The sequence below is a fragment of the Barbus barbus genome (assembly GCF_936440315.1).
Source record: "Barbus barbus genome assembly, chromosome: 33".
In the NCBI taxonomy this organism is placed as follows: domain Eukaryota; kingdom Metazoa; phylum Chordata; class Actinopteri; order Cypriniformes; family Cyprinidae; genus Barbus; species Barbus barbus.
In genome coordinates, this window is record NC_136761.1 from 28139569 (window position 1) to 28162200 (window position 22632).

At 34.9% G+C, this 22632-nt stretch overlaps 2 protein-coding genes across 4 annotated transcripts in view; both read right to left on the minus strand.

Annotated features, from left to right (window-relative positions):
• The window catches only part of LOC306853053 (amyloid beta precursor protein binding family B member 2-like), a 30590-nt gene extending 19192 nt beyond the window's left edge, over nucleotides 1-11398 (minus strand). The window contains exons 1-6 of one of the 2 annotated variants that reach the window (XM_079390223.1): nucleotides 11260-11396; nucleotides 6685-7656; nucleotides 4978-5156; nucleotides 2732-2863; nucleotides 2516-2649; nucleotides 2384-2444 (exon numbers count right to left, since the gene is read on the minus strand). In XM_079390223.1, the coding sequence (XP_079246349.1) occupies nucleotides 2384-2444; nucleotides 2516-2649; nucleotides 2732-2863; nucleotides 4978-5156; nucleotides 6685-7639 (1461 nt within the window). In that variant the 5' untranslated portion in view covers nucleotides 7640-7656; nucleotides 11260-11396. Of the gene's footprint in view, nucleotides 1-2383; nucleotides 2445-2515; nucleotides 2650-2731; nucleotides 2864-4977; nucleotides 5157-6684; nucleotides 7657-11259 lie in introns of both variants that reach the window. The other variant, XM_079390222.1, reaches the window with a different exon arrangement.
• A 697-nt stretch (nucleotides 11399-12095) lies between these two features.
• LOC306853266 (DAP3-binding cell death enhancer 1-like) overlaps nucleotides 12096-22632 on the minus strand; it is a 10725-nt gene continuing 188 nt past the window's right edge. Inside the window, exons 1-12 of one of the 2 annotated variants that reach the window (XM_079390548.1) lie at nucleotides 22615-22632; nucleotides 20628-20745; nucleotides 20462-20558; nucleotides 18985-19123; nucleotides 18074-18259; nucleotides 17772-17806; nucleotides 16788-16869; nucleotides 16575-16717; nucleotides 15501-15662; nucleotides 14276-14368; nucleotides 14036-14189; nucleotides 12096-13179 (exon numbers count right to left, since the gene is read on the minus strand). The exon at nucleotides 22615-22632 is cut by the window's right edge and continues 96 nt beyond it. In XM_079390548.1, coding sequence (XP_079246674.1) covers nucleotides 12947-13179; nucleotides 14036-14189; nucleotides 14276-14368; nucleotides 15501-15662; nucleotides 16575-16717; nucleotides 16788-16869; nucleotides 17772-17806; nucleotides 18074-18259; nucleotides 18985-19123; nucleotides 20462-20558; nucleotides 20628-20745; nucleotides 22615-22632 — 1460 coding nt within the window. In that variant the 3' untranslated portion in view covers nucleotides 12096-12946. Of the gene's footprint in view, nucleotides 13180-14035; nucleotides 14190-14275; nucleotides 14369-15500; nucleotides 15663-16574; nucleotides 16718-16787; nucleotides 16870-17771; nucleotides 17807-18073; nucleotides 18260-18984; nucleotides 19124-20418; nucleotides 20559-20627; nucleotides 20746-22614 lie in introns of both variants that reach the window. The other variant, XM_079390549.1, reaches the window with a different exon arrangement.

Below are 22632 nucleotides of genomic sequence, written 5' to 3' on the forward strand. Positions count from 1 at the left end.
TAAATTTAGGACTCCTACATTGTTGCTTTAAGAGTATTTCACAAAGTGTTTCAGCACTAAAACTAGCTCCTAAATCTGTGAAAGGTTAGGAGCAGTGAAGAGGAGTCCTAAGACACAAACCATCCTAAAATAGCTGTTTCTGGCAATCTGCCTCTGAACGTAAACATTTTAGAAACATTTGACGATAATGGGCTTTTAAGAAGGTATCACCTTTGGTTTTGGAGGTTATCCCAACTCCAGATTTTCCTTTGATTTTATCCTTGTTTTCATTCACCAGCTGGACAAGAAGTGTTCTTAGTGTTACGTTTGCATGTCTTACCATCAGCTGTGATTATTCTAATGTTAATTAAAAGGCTGTTTATATGTATATTCACTAATTAAGAGAAGCACACGTGAGGCTGACAATTAGCTGAACATATACTTGTTTAATTATTGACACTTAGCCTGCATTTTAAAATCTTTATTTGAATATGGCTCAATAACAATACAATACTTCAATTCTTCAATGAATTGTATACAATAATTTAACAATATTATTTTTACAATTAACAAAAATAAGAATAAAAATTGATATACCAGTGTTATTTTAGCATCACTGAGATACTATTATAGTTTTTGTTAATGTATTGAATTAGACGTTGTTCATTTTAGTTAACATTTTAGTAATTGTGTCTGTTTTTGTCCTTTTTATCATTTTTTTATTTGTCTATTTTTTATTTCTTGTTTCAGTTGGACTTATTCTAATACATTTAGTTAAACTAAATAACAATGAAATGTTGCTTTGAAATAAAATGTTTATGCATATATATATAATTTGTTATATATTTTTTTACTTTCAGTAAACATTTAATTTCAAGTAAAAACCATTGTTTTTTAATGGTTTTAGTTTTAATTGTAATTAATTTAATTTCTTTAATTTTAGCTGACTATAATAACCCTGCTGTATACAATCTTTTAAACAGATTTTTGATTATAATTGTACTATTTTTCCAGGAAAATGTATTTATTTAATGTCCATTAAAGTTCTTTCATATAAATTGTGTTCTAGCATAATTTTTTATAAAATGTTTCACAGTTTTACAGACTTGTCAGTTACAGACATGAGTTAGTTTTGTGGCCAATCTTGTTTATATACACTCTGGTCATTTCAATTTTCTTAATAAAATCAATGATTGAATATTTCATTTATAAAAGGAATCATTTCATATATGTGTTTTTATTATTAATCCCTCTAAATTGAATTATTAATTTATTTTTGTAACAGATACTGTTTGCAGTACATTCTTGTTAATTAGAGATTAGCTGTTTGTTACTAAACTTAAAAATGATGTAATTCTGCTGTTCCCACAATGCATTGCGTTAAACTGCTGCTGTTACACGTGCCCTGCGTTCTGCTGCAGTCTCTCCATCTCTCTCTCTCTCACACACACACACACACACACACACACACACACACACACAGATCTCGTTATCCTCGCGCCGGCTGGTCCAGGAGGCACCTCTCGATGTCGCTGTTGTTAAATCTGAACCCAGAGCTCATGCATCTTATGAGGTTTTACTAGAAAGCTGTGGGTTTATGGCCACAGATTTATTCTTCAATGTCTTTCCATAATATCTGGCCAGGATATAATCATTTGATAAGACTTAACAAGAGATTCATAGTAAAATCCTTACCCTTGCTGTGTTTTCTCAGAAAGATTCATCCCAAACTGTTCTTTTTGTGCTTTTGAAAATAAATCAACATCTATTTTCCACAGATACTAATTCAGTCTCATTCTGGAACGAGATCTCATTATATTTACCTCTTTCAATATTTGAACTACAGTAAAATCAAAGAAGAAATGGTTGTGTTTCTGTTATGAAATACCAATTCTATCTTCTTGAACAACGCTGTTATAATTTTGTGATTGTTGGGCAAATTTCATACCAATATATCCAGACGAACAGCTTCAAAAACATATTTGCTGATGTCCTACTTAAGTTAAAGAGAGAAAAAGCATTAAAACATCCCAGGTTTGAATTAAGATTACCAAGTTCATTATAATTAGAGCAAATATTTTGTAGTAGACAGGGAAAAAAAAAAATATTTAGTAATTATTAATGTTTACTTATTATATTATATTTTATTGTATTATACAATGCTGTTGAAATTAATAAGAGCAACTATTTTGGGGTAGATAGGAAAAATATATATATTTTTTATTTAATAAATAATTGTTATATATTATATTTTATTAAAGATTTAATGTCATCCCTTGTTTAATGCTTGGTGGTCATTTTACTTGTTTGTATTGTTAATATTTGATAATTAATTACAGCAGAAAACAAACCAAAACCCCTTCTATGAGCCACAGAGTGGTTAGTGCTTGATATGCAGCCGTACCTGTGTCTCCGGGTCGTTGATGGGGATGACGGTGTCTGCAGGGGCTGATGGGACTTTAGCTCTGCAGAGAGAAGCGGTCAGTATGAGGCGGTCTCAGTATGATGAATATGACACTCAGGTGTGTGTGTTCACCTGTGGTTGATGAAGCTGTACGGGCCGCCGTGAGCTCCCAAACTCACTCGGCTCATCTCTCGCTCTCTCTCACGCTCCTCCTGCCGCTCTCTCTCACGCCGGCGCTCACGGGACTCGCATGTCTCTGTCAGGTCCTGTACAGAGAGATTGTGCACTGTTAACTACAATAACTGGATGAAGTGTGTATAAAGCGCTGTGTTTATTGTCAGTGTTTACCAGGTAGTTGTTGTTGAGGAACCCGGCGGCGCGGCCCATCGCCTCATAGCACAGCGAGGAAGAGGAGGGTGAAGAGGCTGCTGATGAAGGAACGGGTTCAACAGAGCTGTCCGACACGATACTGCTGGGCCGCTACACACACACACACACACACATTAGACACAAGACAGGTCACATCTGTGACCCGTGCTGGCAAAATGAGCACGCTATAATTTTAATGTGTCCCTGCAGCACAAAAGCAGTCAGCCGTAACACAGGTATATTTGTAGCTAACAATACATTGTATGGCTCAAAATTATACATTTTTCGGTAACACTTTAAAATAAGGTTCATTAGTTAACATGAACTAAGATTGAACAATACTTCTACAGCATTAATAATCTTACTGTTAATTTCAGCATTTACTAATGCATTATTAAAATCACAAGTTGTGTTTGTTAACATTAGTAAATGCTCTGAATTAGCATGAACTAACAATGAACAACTGTATTTTTATTAACTAACATTAACAAAGATTAATAAATACTGTAATAGATGTGTTGATCATTGTTCATTCATGTTAGTTAATACATTAACTAATGTTAACAAATGACACCTAATTGTAAAGTGTTACAGATTTCTCTTTTATGCCAAAAATCATTAGGATATTAAGATCATGTTCCATGAAAATATTTAGTAAATTTCCTACTGTAAATATATTAAAACTTCATTTTTGATTAGTAATATGCATTGCTAAGAACTTCATTTGAACAACTTTAAAGGAGATTTTCTCAATATTTAGATTTTTTTGCTCCCTCAGATTCCAGATTTTCTAATAGTTGCATCTCAGACAAATATTGTCCTATCATAACAAACCATACATCAATGGAAAGATTATGTATGATGTATAAATCTCAATTGAAAAAATAGACACTTAAGACTGGTTTTGTGGTTCAGGGTCACATATTTTGTTCATAGAAAGAAACATGAAAATTCAGAAGACGACGACAGCATCATAATTCAGATTCAGTTCAGCTCAATAACTGTGTCATTGTTGTGAAGTTCACCAGTTCTTGTTTTGATGAGGCATCACTATTTCTAATGAGCAAGCCATTTAGAAGCATTTTCATCTTAATCTATTTATTCTATTTGTATTTTATTTTATTTTTTTGAATTGTTGATACATTACGTGTTTCTTGACATCTTTCTGCAGTTGAAACAAGATACCTTCTGATGTTCATTCATGTTTATTTTGTGCTACAATAACTAGTAAAGAGGAAGAGATGATCGGTTCACGAGACGCTCCAGCAATGTCACGACACATTAAAGAGCCACAAAACATTATTTACTGTTTGAATTTCTTAAAAAAAGGCCAAATTTGCTGTTACTTTGTTTCATACCAGAAGAAACCTGCTCCGTGTTGTCTGTCGGCAAGTTGTCAGTTTCCTCTTTTCTCCACGATGTATTTTTCACTGCGTGAGAACATGGTGTGGCAAGAGAGCATCGCAAATAGTTGCAAATAATAGTTTCTGTGCACTATTTTGTGCATTTCTGAAAACATGAGCACTTTTGAGGAAGGTTTGGAATCGGTGGATAATACGGTATAATAATAATACGGTAATAAATAATAATACGGTACTCAATATACCATTGACATTAATAAGTTATGCAGATTAGCTTAACTATGCTTATGTTTCACTGTTCACTTCGTCTGTTTATACTGTTACTGTATTAATTGCTGCTGATTGAAGTTATTTGTCATTTGATAATTATAACCCGTGTTATTTGTGCTCGTCTCTGTCTCTGTTTGCCAGAGCGCTAGTATAAACACAGCTAGTGAGTAGATGATGTTTGCTGTGATGATGATTAATGACAACCTCTGAGTGCCATGAAGACACCTGTTAGCTTTTTCAAGACAAGTAAGAGAGATTAAAAATAAAACATGAAAATCTTGGGCTTGTGTTAAACACAGACTTTATTTAATTTAATCTTTTTTGTTCAGATTTTATGTTGTAGAATAAACATGCAATATCTTAATGCTTTTAGTTTTAGCAATCACCAATGATTCAATTAATTCCTGATGGACAAAATCATTCTGTCTCATTCGAGAAGCCGTTTCACTGATATACGTCATAATCGGGAAGAAAAGATGATTGCAATTTCTATTTCGTGCCAACTTGAAAAAGATCAATATTTGTTAATTCAATATTTCCTGTCTCAGGAAACCCATTATGATTATGTGGTATGAGATGAAGATCTGTGTCTACCTCAGTCTGTGCTTTAGTGCAGGGCACAGGAAGACACGCCCCCTTCAGCCTCAGCTCCGCCTCCTGGTCAGAGTGGGCGTCGCCAGCCACAGGCTGATCTCGAGGAGTGGAATCAGCTGAAATACGCCAGAAATACTCCTGAGACACGTCCTGAACCTGAGGAGGCTCTTCCCAAACACCTACAACACACACACACACACGCTTCAGAAACTGTCTGTCGTCAGAGCAACTGCTGCTTCCTGCTACACAGGAGATAAATATAACGCTGTGCATGACTTCAGACAGAAACACTACTGCTCAAAAGTTCAGGGTCAGAAAGATTTTGACTTTTTGTGAAAGAACCTTTTTATTCATCAAAGTGCCACTTAAAACATTTATAATGTTAGTAAAGATTTGCATTTCAAATAAATGCTGTTCTTTTGAACTTTCTATTCATCTGTGAATTCTGAAAAATAAAATGCATCACAGTTTCCACAAAAATATTGTTTTCAACATTGATAATAATCAGAAATGTTTCTTGAGCATATGTCTTAAGGATCAAAGCAAAAGGTTTAGGATTTAAATGGTATTCATTTAAAAATGATAGAATTATTTATATTAAATATTATTTTGAAAACGTTTTTAATTTTTATTATATTTCAGTTACACAATAAACTGTATCTGGCGCTTAATTCAAAATTATGTATGATAATAAATGACTTAAATGCCAGACACGGTTTATTGTGCAACTAAAATATCAATAATAACCAGAAAAAAGAAAAAGTTCTGCATAATGCAAGCCTGAAATACACAGAGACTCATATTTTGAAATGTCTTTACTACATCTTGCTGCTTAATCAAACAGCACTCTTACAACACAGTACAATAGAAATACAATATAAATGCTCTTATTTCAATAAAACATTGCCTTTTGAAGTTTATTACATTAAACCGCTTCACAATTCCTGTTTTCCAGCCCCAAATTCTCTTGAAATGATACACAAGACTTATTAGACCATTTAAGATTATGACCTTAAATTAAAACTTTTTAAATCTATTTAAAAATGTTAAATCTATTTTTATTCGCAAATGAAATGGTGGATAACTTATAAAAATTCAGCTTTTCATCACAGGAATAAAATACATTTTAAAATAGAAAACACATTTCAAATGGTAAAAATATTTCACAATATTACTGTTTTTTTTATCAAACAAATGCAGCCTTTGTGAACAGAAGAGTCTTCCTTCAAACACAAACTGACCCCAAACTTTTGAATAGTAACGTATGGCGGTTTTACCACTGTTTTCAACATGGATAATAATCAGAAATGTTTGTTGAGCAGTAAATCAGTATATTATTATGATTTCTGAAGATCATGTGACACTGAAGACTGCAGTAATGATGCTGAAAATACAGCTGCAGATCACAGAAATACATTACATTTTAACACATATTCACATAGAAAACAGCTATTTTAATTTGAAATAATATTTCACAATTTTTATTGTACATGTGATCAAATAATGCAGCCCTGGTGAGCAGAAGAGACTTCAAAAACATTGATGCTTAAAATTCAGCTTTGCATCAGGAATAAATTACATGTTACTATATATTCTCATAGGAAACGGCTATTTGAAATTCTAATAATATTTCAGAATTTCTACTGTATTTTTGCTCAAATAAACGCAGTCTTGCTGAGCAGGAGAGCGTATCTGTCTGTTGGTCACCTGTCTCCTGAGGCGTCTCCACAGACGGGCTCTCCTGTGATAGCGTGGTCCAGCTGGAGTCCTCCTCCTCCTCCTCCTCCTGTTTCTCGGGTCTGGCCGGGCGTTCAGGCGACTCCTCCGGCTCGTCTCCTCTCAGCTTCAGGCGTAAGGGACTCCTCTGCAGCCGCGCTCCCCCCGGTGACCAATCTCTGACGCGGCCGATATGCTCGTTATTGAGCCGGAGCGAGTGTTCGTGAACCTCCAGCGCCTCTCCAGGACTCTCCTCCTCCTCCTCTTCCTCGCTGGCCAGCAGGAGCAGGTGGTTCTGAGGGAGGGTGAGGTGCACCTCCACATGGTTCTCTTTAGCCCACGTCTGCGCCTCTAGTTTGGGCAGGAGGTGTTTCTCCTCGGCCTGTGTGTCTTTATCTGGGCTGTTCGGTGCCTCTTCTTCTCGATGGTACTCTAGAAAGCTCTTGGTCCTCCTCCTGATGGTGGGGTTCTTCTGGTTGTCCTTCCCCTCCAGCCAATCCCAGCTGCTCCTCACCAGGTTCTTGTCGTTCTTGTTGAGGTCCAGCTGCTCCTCTTTGAGCTGCAAGTTGGTGCCGTTTTTGGCCAGTTTGGGATTGGAGGTGGAGAAGGAGAGTGAGGAGCAGTAGAGGGACGAAGAGGAGGCGGATTTCTTGGGGGTGGGTTTTCGGTCTGAGGAGGCATGGCTTTGGGTCAAAGGGGCAGGGTTTTGGCTCAAACCCATCGCGTTTTGGATATTGGTCAGCGCATAGTTCTGTCGACTCTTTGAGCTTTGCGTTTCCTTGGAAACGGCGACCACGCCCTCCTTTATGGTGTCGCAGCTCAGCTGCTGGTTGTGGGAGGAGCGCAAGTTGAGGGAGGTGGGCGGAGTCAACAGAGGCCTGCTGTGATTGGTCGATTCCACGGTCGATGCGCTGCGTCTGAGGGGAGGTTTCTGCAGTGACATCATTGCAAACAATCAATCCACTGCGGAGAGAGAGAGAGAGAAAATTATAGTTAATTTATAATTCATGTTTCTGGTCTCAAAGTTATAAGCGCTTGTTTCTGTCACTGGATAAAAAAATAAAAATTAATTTAGAAAAAATTTAATACTAAAATCTCTCACAATTTAGATATTTTTTCTCACAATTCTGAGTTTATATCTCGCAATTCTTTTTTTTCTTGCAATTCTGACTTTATATCTTACAATTAATTTTATTAGACTTTTTCTAACAATTCTATTTTTCCCCTCACAATTCTGACTTTTTCTTGTAATTCTATTTGTATCTCACAACTGATTCTGACCTCTTCACCACCAGTTCTGCCTAATTAGCTTCATTAATTCCTGTCAATGGCAAATATCTAAGCATCCTTTCCCAGCTCTATTTTCAAAGGAAAACACACACAAATATAATCACATCTTAGTATTTCCTCATATTAAAGAATATCACACTTGTGAGATCTTGTTGATATCTCAGTCATTTCTCCTAGACGGCACTTTATTCTTCTCCTGTCTCTCATGTGTTTCTCCCTAGATTTTCTCAATAATGTCTCCAATTGTTCTCAGATTTGTCAGAGATCTCAATAGGAACTCAAACATTTCCTTGTCCAGTTCCTTGCCATCCACATTAATTCTGTTTATCTACTTTTGTACTTTTATATCACTAAAGTTGTTTATATTGACTTCCAGAGTTGGAGTCACGTGACAAGTTACTTTTTCAAATAAGTAACAGCAGTTCTTCTGCTTGCATGTCTTGAGCTCTCCTCATGTTGAGAGGAATCAGGAGAAAGTGCAGAGGTGTTGTGTGTGTGATCATATTACTGTAGTTCTAGAATAAATGTCAACATGCATTAACTCATCTCACGGCACAAAAACACATTCAGTATTCCTCAAAATGAATAAAAACAGGGAAATGCAAACTCAGAATATGACGCAAACTAACACAAATATTTGAGACCATTTATGCATTTAATGCCATTTTATCAACCAGTGTCTTTGCTGCTGACATTTCATGATCCAATTCAACCATACAAATAAGCAAAAATGACTTTAGGTAAACAACATCTTTTTCGTTTGTAATAAACGATAACAAACAAGCCAGGCCAGAAGAGAAACAGTAATGCAAAAGTAACGTAATACATTACTTTCCATAAAAAGTGAGTAACAACATTGTAAAACATTACTTTTAACAGTTACTTTCCCCAACACTGCTATATATATAATTCTGTTTTTATAAGCTGCTGACTGGATTGAGCCATAAAGAATATCTTTAAAGAATAAAGAAATCTACATCTACATTTGTGTCTGTTGCCAGCTGAGATGAATTTGAGACTTTGTATGAAGCATAACTGAGAATGAGAATGAATAATATCATTTGCTCTGTTAATCAGCCGTGTTTCACTGTGTGTTTGTGACTCTTAGACTCGATCACCTTTACATGAACTGCACAGTCAGCACAGCGTCTCACGTTAAACTACGACAAACAGGTCCAGTCCACACAAACACACACATATACACACAAACACACACAAACACACACATATACACACGGCTGTGACGGACTGGGCTGGAAAATGTGTTTACTGCAGATTTCCACTGAAGATCAGTGTGATTATAAAGCATTATTCAGCACAACAGCCCGCATGCAACACACACACACACACACACACACACACGATGTGTGTCAGTCTCCACATGCGTGACTGTTTTTCTGTGCATCAGCCAAATGGTGTTTTGACTGATCACAACCCTGATACTGTATTCAGAACGATGTTATAGTGTTCATTAATAACTCAGATTTACTTACAGATAAAGTTATTCAAGAAGGCAATTGGATATTAAATGCATATTGACAGAAAATCATAAGGATTAAGCCGTTTTAACTTGTTTTTACACTTTTACACATCTTACTGGGACTGGTCTTTAAAACTGCACAAAACAAATAGTTTATATTCCTATATGCAATCAAAACACTAAGTGTATAATAAAGTGCACTATCGCATAATACAGTAAAATACTCTTGGAAAATAATTTACAAAAAATCTAAAATAGGATATACCAGCAAAAATGCAAGACTCAGTATAACTGAAGTAACTGTAGTATTGCATAATACAGTAAAAGACTACTGGATAATTTATACAACTCTTTGATTATAATCATGTGCAATAAAATTTACAATAAAATAGAAATGCTAGACTTAACTTTAGAGTAGCATAGCACTGCAATAATTGTATATTCTTATTTTAATAATTTATGCAATAAGATTTGAAATAGGATATACCAGGAAAAATGCAAGATTCAGTAACTTCACTATATAGGATAAAACAATTGGAAAATAATTTATGATGAATTTGATTATAATCCTATGAGCAATAAAATTGCCAGACTCAGGAATTCTACCAGTATAGTACAGTATTGCATTGAAAAAGACAAAATAATTTATGATGACAATCCTACATTCAGTAAGATTTCAGATATAACAGCAAAAATGCTTAATAACTTTAGTATTGCAATAATTGCATATTCTGACTGATTATAATTGTGCAATAGGATTTGAAATAAGATCAAATGCAAGATTAGCGCAATATTGCATAATGTAGCAAAAGACATTTGGAAAATAATACATGCTAAATCTGATTATAATCTTATAAACAATAAAATTTTGAATAGGATATAACAGGAAGTACAAGACTAAAACATTATAATATAGTATATACTATTGCTAATATTGCATATTCTAACTCTGATTATAATCCTAAATGCAAGAGAATCTGATATCTAATATATTTCAGCATTGCATAATATATACTACTGGGTAATTCATACTACTATTTGATTAACCCTGTATGCAATAAAATCTGAAATAAGATATATCAAGAATGCAAGACTTAACTTTACTACAGTATAGTATTGCAATCGCATTCTGGCTGATTACAAATTATATATGCAATATTTGAAATTAGATATAGCCTACTAGAAAAAATGCAAGACTCAGTAATGCATAATATAGTAAAAGACACTTATGTAAACAACTCTTTGATATATATATATATATATATAGATATATATATATATATATATATATATATATATATATATATATATATATATATATATATATATATGCAATACGCAAACAATAAAAATGTCATCAAATACAAGACTCAACAGCACTGATACCTAAGTATTTTAGATAAAAGTCAATATTTTCCAAAGTTTGATAAATACAGCCATGACATGAGGATGCACAGAAGTTGTTTGTCCTCCTGATGATGACAGATCGCTTCTGATCGGCCCAAAACATTCTGTGCGATGAATGACGCACATCTCAACTTAAACACACAGTCTGCAACAAATGCTCCATGCATATCATCATCTCGCGCATTATTAAACATATATACACGCATTATTCCTGCATGACACTGATGTGACAGCGAGAAGTGTCAAGTCACGCGCATCCTGTGCATAAACAAACTCAATGCAAGCTTCAATTGTATGAAGTTGTAGCACCGAAGATGCATCAGATCAATCAGAATAATCAATAATGTGTGTGATAGCATGACGTCATGCGTCCAGAGACTGTCACTCACCAGCTCGTTCCGCTCCTCTCTCGCCTGGAGATGCTGATGCGGAGCCGCGAGGTGACGCCCGCTTTTAAAGCCCAGACGCCCGCAATCAGAGACCGCTCCTCTGCTCTCCGCACCGCGTCCAGTGTGCGCGCCTCTCTGCGCATGCGCCCCGCGCCGCTGTCTCTGTGTACGCGTACGCTGACCAATCAGAGCGCCGAGCGCAAGATACTGCATGAATATTAATCAGGTCGTTCTGACATTGCGTCGCGAGTTTCCTTGAGCGTCTAGAAACTGATTTAATATTCATGAGGCACGCAGAATGATTGGAGGGACGGAGCATCGTCTTATTATTTTTTAATTGTACCTATAGTATTTATTTAAACGGACACCACATCTGAACCTAAAACACTCTAAAACCAACAACCCTTACATCATTTGGTTAGTAAATTCACTTAAAATATACCCAGGTAACACATTTTTAGGTTATTAAAATGCACTAGTAGGGATATTATTTTGAAATGTTTCTAAAACATTGAAACGTCCACTTTTCTTATCATGATTATAAAGTTATTTAAAGGTTACAAAAACGTTTCAGTTTTAATATTCTAAGAACTTTAAAATGTTCAATTGTTAGAACGCTATTAGATTAGAACCTTAAAGGTTACAAAAATATCTCTTAGAACGTTCATCAAGTACAAATAACATGAACGTTCCGAGAACATTATATCAGATATTATTAAACTTATAAGAATGTTCCATAAACATTACTTTAAGAGTGTTTTGTTCTATCATTTATGCAAGAAAAAACGTAGTGAGAGTTCCCTGTTAGCTGGGTAATAATGTGATGATTCGGTATTAGTGTCTTCAGAAAAATATATTAATCAATCAATTAAATCAACAGATTCTGAACACTTCTTAAAAGTAAACAAAGATGTATAATCATATTACTTGAGAAACTGTAGGGTGAGTTAAGAACAGAAGTGTTTATTGTATTTTAGACAGTGCTTTAGGGTGAAATGACACTCAATAACCCTCATAATCATAAACAAAAAACACAAAGTTGGCTCTGAAACTGAGGCTCGAAACTAAATCCCATGGCTTTCTATGAACTGCACATCTAATTAAGGCACGTTAATGAAACCTTTGGCACATGAGATTAATTTAGTGGTAAAATGATGCCAATCAAATGGTTTTGTTATTAATTCTTGATAACCGATAATTATTCTGCTTCTGAATGAATATGTGAGTTTAATGTTTTAATATGATCATGTAAACAATGTCAGAATAACACAGAAAACAAGAAAATGACACCAGGTGACCTCCACAAGACAGTTTAAAAACACAATTATACACAAAAAAGTATAAATATAACCTTACTCTTTCTACACGCTCAATAAAAACACTCTGTATTCAGACGTTCTCTCCTCAACCAAACACACGTATATACAAAACCTAACACTTCCCACTGGCAAAATACATTTAAAGTGGCTGAAACTAAAGCTCATGAATAATCTATCACATTTTACCCAGCCAATCACTGAGCTCGGAACACTCCAGCTCTGCTCTGATTGGCTGAGAACATTCATCGGTCAGATCTGGCTGCTTCTGTGTGTTTCTAATGGATATAAGCTTGTGCATATGCTTGTATCTGAGAGATAAGGTGCTTTAAAGATGCGATTATGAGACGAGAGATGAATTGATCACATTATCACACCCCGAGCGTCCAAAGCTTGCGGCTGCTGTCAGCTCTGAGCATCTGAAGCGTGATGGAGGGCAGCACACTCAGACTTCCTGTGCTCCAGGAATGAGGAAGCGGCTGTGATTGGTCAGATCGCTGCTGTGGGCGGGGCTTCTCATCGTGGCTCTCTTGAGGAAACATGGAGCCGAGATTCCGCTGACCAATCACAGAGAAGCAAGGAGCCGATCTGATCGAGCGCAGCACTAGAGACAGAGACAGAGAGAGATTTATAAATCAAATGCAGATTTAAAAAGAAAAACAGCTCATTTGCTAATGGAAAAATGTTTGTCATAAATTTTGTTTTTATTATTTTAAAAAGGAAAAAACAACATATACGGTATTTAGAGTTAAATGGTTATATTACATTGTTGCTGTCCAATGAAAAACAAACAAAAAAATGTAATAATGTGGAAAAGCTCTTTTTGTTGTAAACAAATCTCGCAATATATATATATATATATATAAACATAATTAGTCACTTTTAGCAGCTTTAAACACATTTGTGATAGTGTTGTCAGAAATATAGATTTTTCAAATTATTTTTGTGCAGTAATGATTTCTCTAGATTTTTACTGAAGTTTGTAAACCTTAAACTTAAAGATCTTCCTGCAGTTTTCAGCCAAAATAAAGGCTTGAGGGTTTTATAAGAGCTCAAACTCTTGCAAGTCAAGAAATTAAATCATAAGTATAGTCATTTATTAACTACTGTAAAGGAAAATAATTAATATACTTATGAAATATTCATGTATTATTTTACAATTAGGAAAAGTAGTTCAGTTTTAGTGAACTATAATGATAAACGGCAGTATTTCATCTTAAAGATATTCAATCAATAATTTTCAAGGTACTGTATCGAAGTAAAAAATTACACTAGTCAAAATTGCCCGAAGTGGACAATGTGTTTTTCACTGTATATGTGTGTATATATATGTGTGTGTGTGTGTATGTGTGTATATATATGTGTGTGTGTGCGTGTGTGTGTCTTTGTGTGTGTGTGTGTGTGTGTGTGCGTGTGTGTGCGTGTGTGTGCGTGTGTGTGTGTGTGTGTGTGTGTCTGACCGTCTGGGCTGCGTCTGTCTCTCAGTTTGTCTCTGGCCTGCTGGTTTCCGCCGGCCGCTGCCTGATGGTACAGTCTGACAGCGGTTTGGAGACACGGAGAAACACCGAAACCCATCTCATAACACTGAGCCAGACACACCAGAGCCGCAGGGTCCTGCACATCAACACAGCATCATCTCATCACCATCATCTAAAACATAAGCTCTTCATTCATCACACGTCTGAGGAGAGGAACCTTACCCCGCTGTCAGCCGCCATCTGGAAATAATGCACACACTTCCTCTGATCACAGTCTGAGCGCTGAGACAACACCACACCCAGAAACACCTGAGCCTGGACACACACACACACATACAGACACAGACACAGACACACACACACAGACACAGACACAGACACACACACACAGACACAGACACAGACACACACACACAGATGCGTTTATGGCAGATTTATTTTTATTAATATTATGTTTGTATATTACATTTTAAATATTTTTATTTTAAATTATATTTTACATAAAGTTGCCATTTATAATTTATATATATTTAATTTAAATTTATATTATATTTTAATTCATATTTACAACGTTTGATTATATTTTTATATTTCTTTATTTCATTCAATTTACTTTTTATATTCATATAATTTATATATTTTTATTTCAATATGATATTGTAATAATTTATAAAATTATATTTACATTAATTTTTGTATTTAAATTTGTACATTTATTCATTTAGCAGACGCTTTTATCCAAAGTGACTTACAAACGAGAACAATAGAAGCAATCAAAACCAACACAAGAGCTGTGACGAGTCTCAGATCAACAGCACTCTAGCGAGGTTTTTTATTATTATATAATAAATAAAAAGAAAACAGACAGAACAGAAAAAGAATAGAGGAAGCTAGTGTTAGAGGCCTTTTTTTTGCTTTTTTGTTAATTGTATAATAAAAAAAAATTGTATTTATAAAAAGAGTTTTTCTATGTGTCCATATTTTTTATTATATTTCATATATTTATTTTATATTTACTAGTGCTGTCAAACGATTAATCGCATCCAAAATAAGTTTTTATTTACATAATATAATATATATGTGTACTGTGTATATTTATTATGCATATATAAATACACACACATGCATGTATATATTTATGAAAAATGTCACGTTTATATATTATATATATATATATATATATATATAAATTATATGAATATAAATATATACATGTAAATACAATATTTTCCAAATATATACTGTATGTGTGTGTATTTACATATAAATATACACAGAACACAAATTATATTATGTAACGTATTTTGGATGCGATTAATCGCTTGACCACACTAATAGTTACTATATTTCATATTTATTCATATTTACATTATATTTCATATTTTTGGATGTATGTTTGAATTTTATTTGAGATATGTATCTCTCTCGTTGCCATTGGAGTCAGTACCTGGGTGAGTCCGGCGTCTGCGGCCGTCTGCAGGAATCTGAGCGCAGCTGCGTCGTCTGTCTCTGAGCTCTGCTGCCCTCTGCTGCTCAGGAGGAGTTTAGCACAGCGATACTGAGCCTGTCGGTGCCCAGCGACTGCAGCGCGTCTGTAATAATGCACCGCCTGAGACACCACAGAATATATTACATACAGTCATGTTAAACAGAACAGAAGCAGTTATTAGTATTAATATTACTATTGGTTAAATTAAACCAGTACACCCATGGAGCTTATCTGTTTTGATTTTTTGTATGTTTACATAATGTTACTAATGATTTTATTATTATTCAAATTATAAAAATTAAACCAATCAAAAAATAAATATTTTAAAGCAATAATACTACTATACTGTAAAATTTTAATATGTATTTAATAAATAATAAGTATTATAATTATTTAAATAAAAAAAAAAATCAATAAAGAAATATTATTTCAATAATACTATTGTGCTGTAAGATAAAAAACTAATATTTAATAATGATAAAAAAATATTAATTTTAATTACATTTTATGTTATTTTACAGAACATTTACAGAAAGATTAATTTGTCAGAACAACAGTAAATTACAATACAATTATTTATGTCTGTAAAAAAAACAAAATTCAAATAATAAAATAGAGCTTTTATTTTGGCATCTTTTGTTGACAAGATTTATAAACGATTCTCAATATAAATCTGGAAATATGTTTGTTACAAATGTATTTAGATGTGAATAGAAAATAGATGCATTTTGAATCAGAGCAATTTTTTTTCATATTTCTCAGGTTGGAAAATACAGAAAACTGTCTGCAAAATAATTGCTTTTAATTTCTACTTTTATTTTATTATTATTACTTTATCTCAAGATAGAACTTTTGTTCTTTTAAATGATGTACCGCATTTCCTGATATATAAATAACTTGTTTAATCATCTGAGACATGTTGCAACTAATTTTCCAAAGCAAGTTATATTATGCAATTAACATCAAGCATGCAAATATTTTCAAACGTGCAAATACATAAACCTGTATAGTAAATATGGGTAAATCCAGCACCTTGCTGAGGTCCGTCTGCACTCCTCGTCCTCTCTCGTAACACACTCCCAGGTTAAACTGAGCTTTGCTGTAGTCGTGCTGCGCCGAGGCCAGGAAGCAGGAGAAGGCCGTCTCGTAGTCGCCCGCTCTCGCGCTCTCCAGACCTGAAGCACCACACACACTCAGACACACGCTCACATCAGGCATCAGCAGCTTTGAGCATGTGATCATTACCGATGATGTTGAGGATTACGGGAACGCTGCCGTCTGCCACACGTCTCAGATTCTGTGCTGCTGCATCGAGAGAGAGACGCTCCTGCGGGAAACATACCAGATTCATTTCTATAGCGCTTTAAACAACACAGGATTAATATTGTAAAATCAATTATGAAACGACTTTAAGTTCAGTGTCGGCATTCAGATCACAGGGATCCTCAACATTTTCCATTTCAAAATTACATACTTTTTCAGACTCAAATTTCCAAACCGGACCATATTTAACATACAGCACTATTTTCAGCTTTATATTTGGTATATATTATAGTCATTTGTAAATATTTATATTTTTTTCAAGGTTTTTTTTCATTGATTTTCTCGAAGTGACTTTTGCATGCACACAAGAAACTTTTTTGTGTCCTCGAGAAACTATTCACATGCGCATGGGAATTTTTTGCATGCTTACGCATGCTTTTATATAACATTTCCTTTGTGCATCACTGCCATCTTACTGTGAGAGCATGGATGCACATGAATTAATAGAGATCCTCTCGCTCAAAATGTGGCTTTCCTTATGGTAGTCCCTCTAATATCAAGGCCTAATATCCAATTTAGCACATCCTCTGCAGAAACACCATGACATGAAATGAGCTGATGGCACAGTCAGTGGCTCAGTGTGCATCGTCCCGCATGCTGGGTTTAATGGTTTCTCATGCACACATAAAAGTCTGTATATTTCTTATTTTTCCAAAGGTCTTTGAGGCTATGTCAAACGGTGCTAAGAATATCCTGAGAAGAAGCCCAAAATGCAAAAGAAACCTCTTTTTCATTCAATTCTTAATGCTCTTTGCTCTATTATAAAAAACTAAATGTGGGTAAAAGTCTGGAAATGCTAATATTTTTCCATACTCTGCTTTCTTTTATTTTAATACTTTTCCAGACCGTGTAGAAGCCCTGAGATCAATTCAGCTCAGTTTTGAGTTCTTGGGTCTGAAAGACTACCTCTGGTTCCGGTTGTTCAGGAAAAAGGGTTTCATCTGTAAGAAAATCAAGAATCATGAGTTAGTGCTCCACATCTCTACTGTATGAATCTGTATAACATCTTTAATGTTAATTATAGTCAAATACAACACAAAAGCAACAAGGCAAATATAAAGTGCTGTTGTACAGTTCAGAATATGGGAAATAAGAACAACAGCAACAAAAATATAAAGTGTACATACCAGTTAAAATAACTAAAAAATTAAAATAAAATAAAACTAAATCTAATATTGTGTTCAGCTGTGAATGTGTGTTTTTCTGACCGCAGTGTGATGCGGCGCTCGCCGGCTCCTCCTGCTGGTCATCAGAGCTGTGCGCCGTCTGGAGGTCAGAGGTCAGGTCTCCATCACTGTCACCATGACTACGGTCAGTGTCCTCCTGCTCTGGAGTCTGCAGCGCCTCACAGAGGCACTTCGTCACATCGCCAGATAAAGCATTCGGCCTGGACACTGAGACACATGCACAAACATTCATTTTAATCTAGATTTTCTTTAGTTTGTCTCAAACTATTCATCATCAAACTAAAATACAGTCATCTGAACATTAAAAAGTTACACGACTCGTTCAGTCAGTGATGGTAAACCCCTTTTTTTATTGACGTGGAGATGCTGAATTAAATTGAAATGCACTACCATGTTTACATGATAAATAATAGTTTAGCACATAGTCTGTTAAATTTAGACTAGTTTATTATTTTAATTTCTACTTTATTATTATTATCATTAAATTGTTTTAAATTATGCATATGCGTGTAAACGTTACTAAAATAAAATGACTCAATTCTGAATCTGAGTGAAAGACATCAGTGTTGGCTTGACTGATCTCTGATTGTCAATTTTTATTTCTATTGTACACTTATTATTATTATATTTTAATCTGGATTTTTTTATTTAAATGTAATATATAGAAGTAAATATAACAGATTTTTTTTATTTAAATGTCAATAAAACTACTCTGTGTTGGCCTGAATGGTCTCTGACTGTTCACATTTTTTACCTTATTATTAAAGTTTTATCAAGATGTTTTATTTAAATTATGTATAAGCATGTAAATGCTACTAATGACAGTTATTTTTATGATGTCAATAAACCTGCTAAATCTGAGTGAGACACCTGAGTTGGCCTGGCTGGTCTCTGATTGGTCGGCGTGTTGTGTGATTGACAGCAGCACTCACAGACGTCTATCAGGACTCTGTAGGAGCATTTCTGCATGAGTTCAACATCTCTGATCTGAGTCGCTCCGGGGTTCTGATCCGAGGACAGCCGCGAGTGAATCCTGCGACAGAGCTGCATGAAGAGAACCGCAGCGGCACCCTGCACACACACACACACACACACACACACACACACACACACACACACACACACACACAGAGAGACACACACACACACACACACCACACACCACACACACACACACACCACACACCACACCACACACACACCACACACCGCACACACACACGTGTGACCCTGGAGCACAATAGCAGTCATAAGTAGCACGGGTATATTTGTAGCAATAGCCACCAATACATTGTAGGGCTGTCAAAATGACTGAAAAACTAAATTCGAATTTTGTCCTTAAATATGATCAATATTCGAATTTAAAAGGCATAATTTCAATTAGTGGGGAAAAAAAAGCTTTTGGCTTCTCTCGAGGCCACAAGAGGGCGCACCGAGCAATATATAACAAGACTATCTTTGAAAAAAGTGCATAATGTTTAGAAATCATATATAATTAATAAAGTTGCTTAAACAATTAGAAACAAAACAGCATCATGCATGTACAGTTTAATACAAAGGGCCGAAAACCAATCACAAAGAATACTTTCTTCATTTAAAACATGAGATGCAGTGAGATGGGAAACCAAACCTCGCCATAAAGTCACGAGACATGTTTTTTAAAAGTTGAACTTGCATTAATTTGACATGCTTTCTAAACACGTGGCTCTCTTGTGTGAGACATGAGTGCAACGGTGATAGACGTCCCTCGAGAAAATGTGATAAATATGTGTTCTGTGTGAACGGCTTGGTTTCAGTTTTACTGTAAACATCATCATCTCTGCACTGATATTCCTATTATTCTGCAATATATTGAATGAGCAGCGCCGCATCCAGTGGCTTTAACTGGACAGGCTAACAAAAGCATTCAAATGCAACGACACTTGCATCATCGCACACCTACAATTTTTAATATTTGTTGAATTTAAAATTAAAATCCACATGTGGATAAATTCAACAAATATTCGAAATTCGAATTTTTTGGACAGCCCTAATACATCATATGGGTCAAAATTATAATTATTTTATGCCAAAAATCATTAGGATATTAAGTAAAGATCATGTTCCATGAAGATATTTAGTAAATTTCCTACCATAAATATATCAAAACTTCATTTCTGATTAGTAATATGCATTGCTAAGAGCTTCATTTGAACAACTTTAAAGGAGATTTTCTCAATATTTAGATTTTTTTGCTCCCTCAGATTCCAGATTTTCTAATAGTTGTATCTCAGACAAATATTGTCCGATCATAACAAACCATACATCAATGGAAATATTATTCAGATTTCAGATGATGCGGTCCATGGTCAGTTCATAAAACACACCTCAGAGATGACATACGAAACAGTAGAGTTCTGAGTGAATTACCCATCCCACTGCATCCAGAGCGCTGTATCTCGGCAGTCCAGTGTAGCAGAAGTGAGATGTTCTCTTCTTTTTCTGACCGTCTTCCCCTCGGTGAGAACTGACAGAGAGATGGTTAGCTGTGTCAGGATCACGTATAACATCAGCGATCACGCATGTCGCTCGTTACCTGCTGCTGTCAGACGTGTGAAGTCCACTGGTCAGGATGGAGGAGCTGATAACCTCGTCCTCCACGTGATGACCCTGAGACAGACGCAGCTGAGCGTTTCCATGGCAACGGCTCAACACTGCAGGTCAAGAGCAAAGCACATGTTCAGTGTTAATGAATCTAAAGCACGGCTCACACTAAGAATAATGAGGATAATCAAGGTTGCCAACTTTTTTTTTTTTTCACATTTTAAAAATCTAGTGCTTAATCATGTCTAAATATTTATTCAAATGCAAAACCTAAAAAGAAGTAATCTTGTATTACCTGCAATACTCCTTTGAGAAACTAGACATTTATTAAAGAGCCATACAGGTACCCAACCACAAAATGACTCTAATTTGTCTCTTTGTATTGGAATTTAAAACCCTTTTCTCTATTTTAACCTTAAATATAACACTAATAGTAATACAAGTAATATAAATATTAGAAAAAATATTTTAAGTTGTCATTAATGGACCATAATTATTGCACAAATAGTATTAAGTAGCAACAGATCTCCTTCAAATATTAAATAAATACTATTGAACTAAAATATAGTGAAAAATAGTTAAGGTGTATGTACACATAAGAAGGGTTAAATACAAGAAAAATATATTAATGTTGTCTCCATCACTCTCCAGAATAAAATGATACTGTAAATGTCATCGACGTAATAATCAATGCATGATATGATGTAATGTTCACAGAAATTGCTGCAAATACCTGATAGTCATCTATCCTGCTTAAACCCATTCAAATATAGATGGATATAGATATAGTTTTTTATTAGCGCTGCAGTTTTTGTCGCTAAAGGACCTTTTACACTAAGAACAATAACTATAAAGTTTGAGTAATCGTTGTAATAATGAGAATAGTGAACTTCAATGATAACAGAGGAATGATATCACTGGAATCTATAATGAACAGAGCATTGTAGTCAGTTTGTGTGGATTCTAATATAGTTATTGTTATACTTATTGTTTACAGTTGTCATTGTTGGTGTGGATGATAATTGTGTTATAGTTAGGGCCTTAATGCATGACAAGTGAGAACAGTTTCATCATCTGTCGCTTTAAATGCTTGTAGTTGAGATGTGGAATTACCTACTTTAGTATAATGAATACAATTATTTAAAAAAGTTATAGTTGCAGTTATCATTATAGTTATCGTGCTTTAACGCACATTATAAGCACGCTTCGGTTTTGTGGTCTGCCGCTTTAAATACTCACGCTCAGTGCTGGATTCTGATTGGCTGTCGAAGTTTTATTTATTTATTTATTTTATAGTTCATCACTTGAAAGAAAAATCATTCTGAAAGTGATTCCAATGATATCATTCCTCTGTATCAGTATCGCTATAATAGCTGTGGTGTGTATTTATTTATTTTCATCGAATTACAATGATTATTAAACGTCACAGTGTAGTTATCCTTATAGTCTTAATTTGTTTGTGTGTGTGAGAGTGTGTGTGTGTGTGTGTGTGTGTGAGAGAGAGAGTGTGTCTGCTTTCCCTGTGTGTGTGTGTGTGTGAGTGTGTGTGTGTGTGTGTGAGAGAGAGTGTGTCTGCTTTCCCTGTGTGTGTGTGTGTGTGTGTGTGTGTGTGTGTGTGTGTTTTAACGTTTCCCTCATGAATCAATAGACATCCCTCTGTTTATAAAAGTGAACACCTCTAAAGATGAATCAATGACAGAAAGTGTTTGATATCATATATAATACACTTTGCAGTCGATCTGTTCAGAAACTGAAACCGAAACTATCCTCAAACTTATTCAAATATGTGTTTTATTGACATAATCAACTCAAGTCATGCTCCTCTTAATGATTCTCGTCACATAATGGCACACAGTGAAACATCGCAGCATCATAAGAGTGTAATAATGTATCATATTGATGTATCAGTGTCGGTGTATTAATGTATCATATCGATGTAATAATGTATCGCAGCTCGTGAGTGTGTCATACTCGCTCACCTCTGCCCACTAAACTCT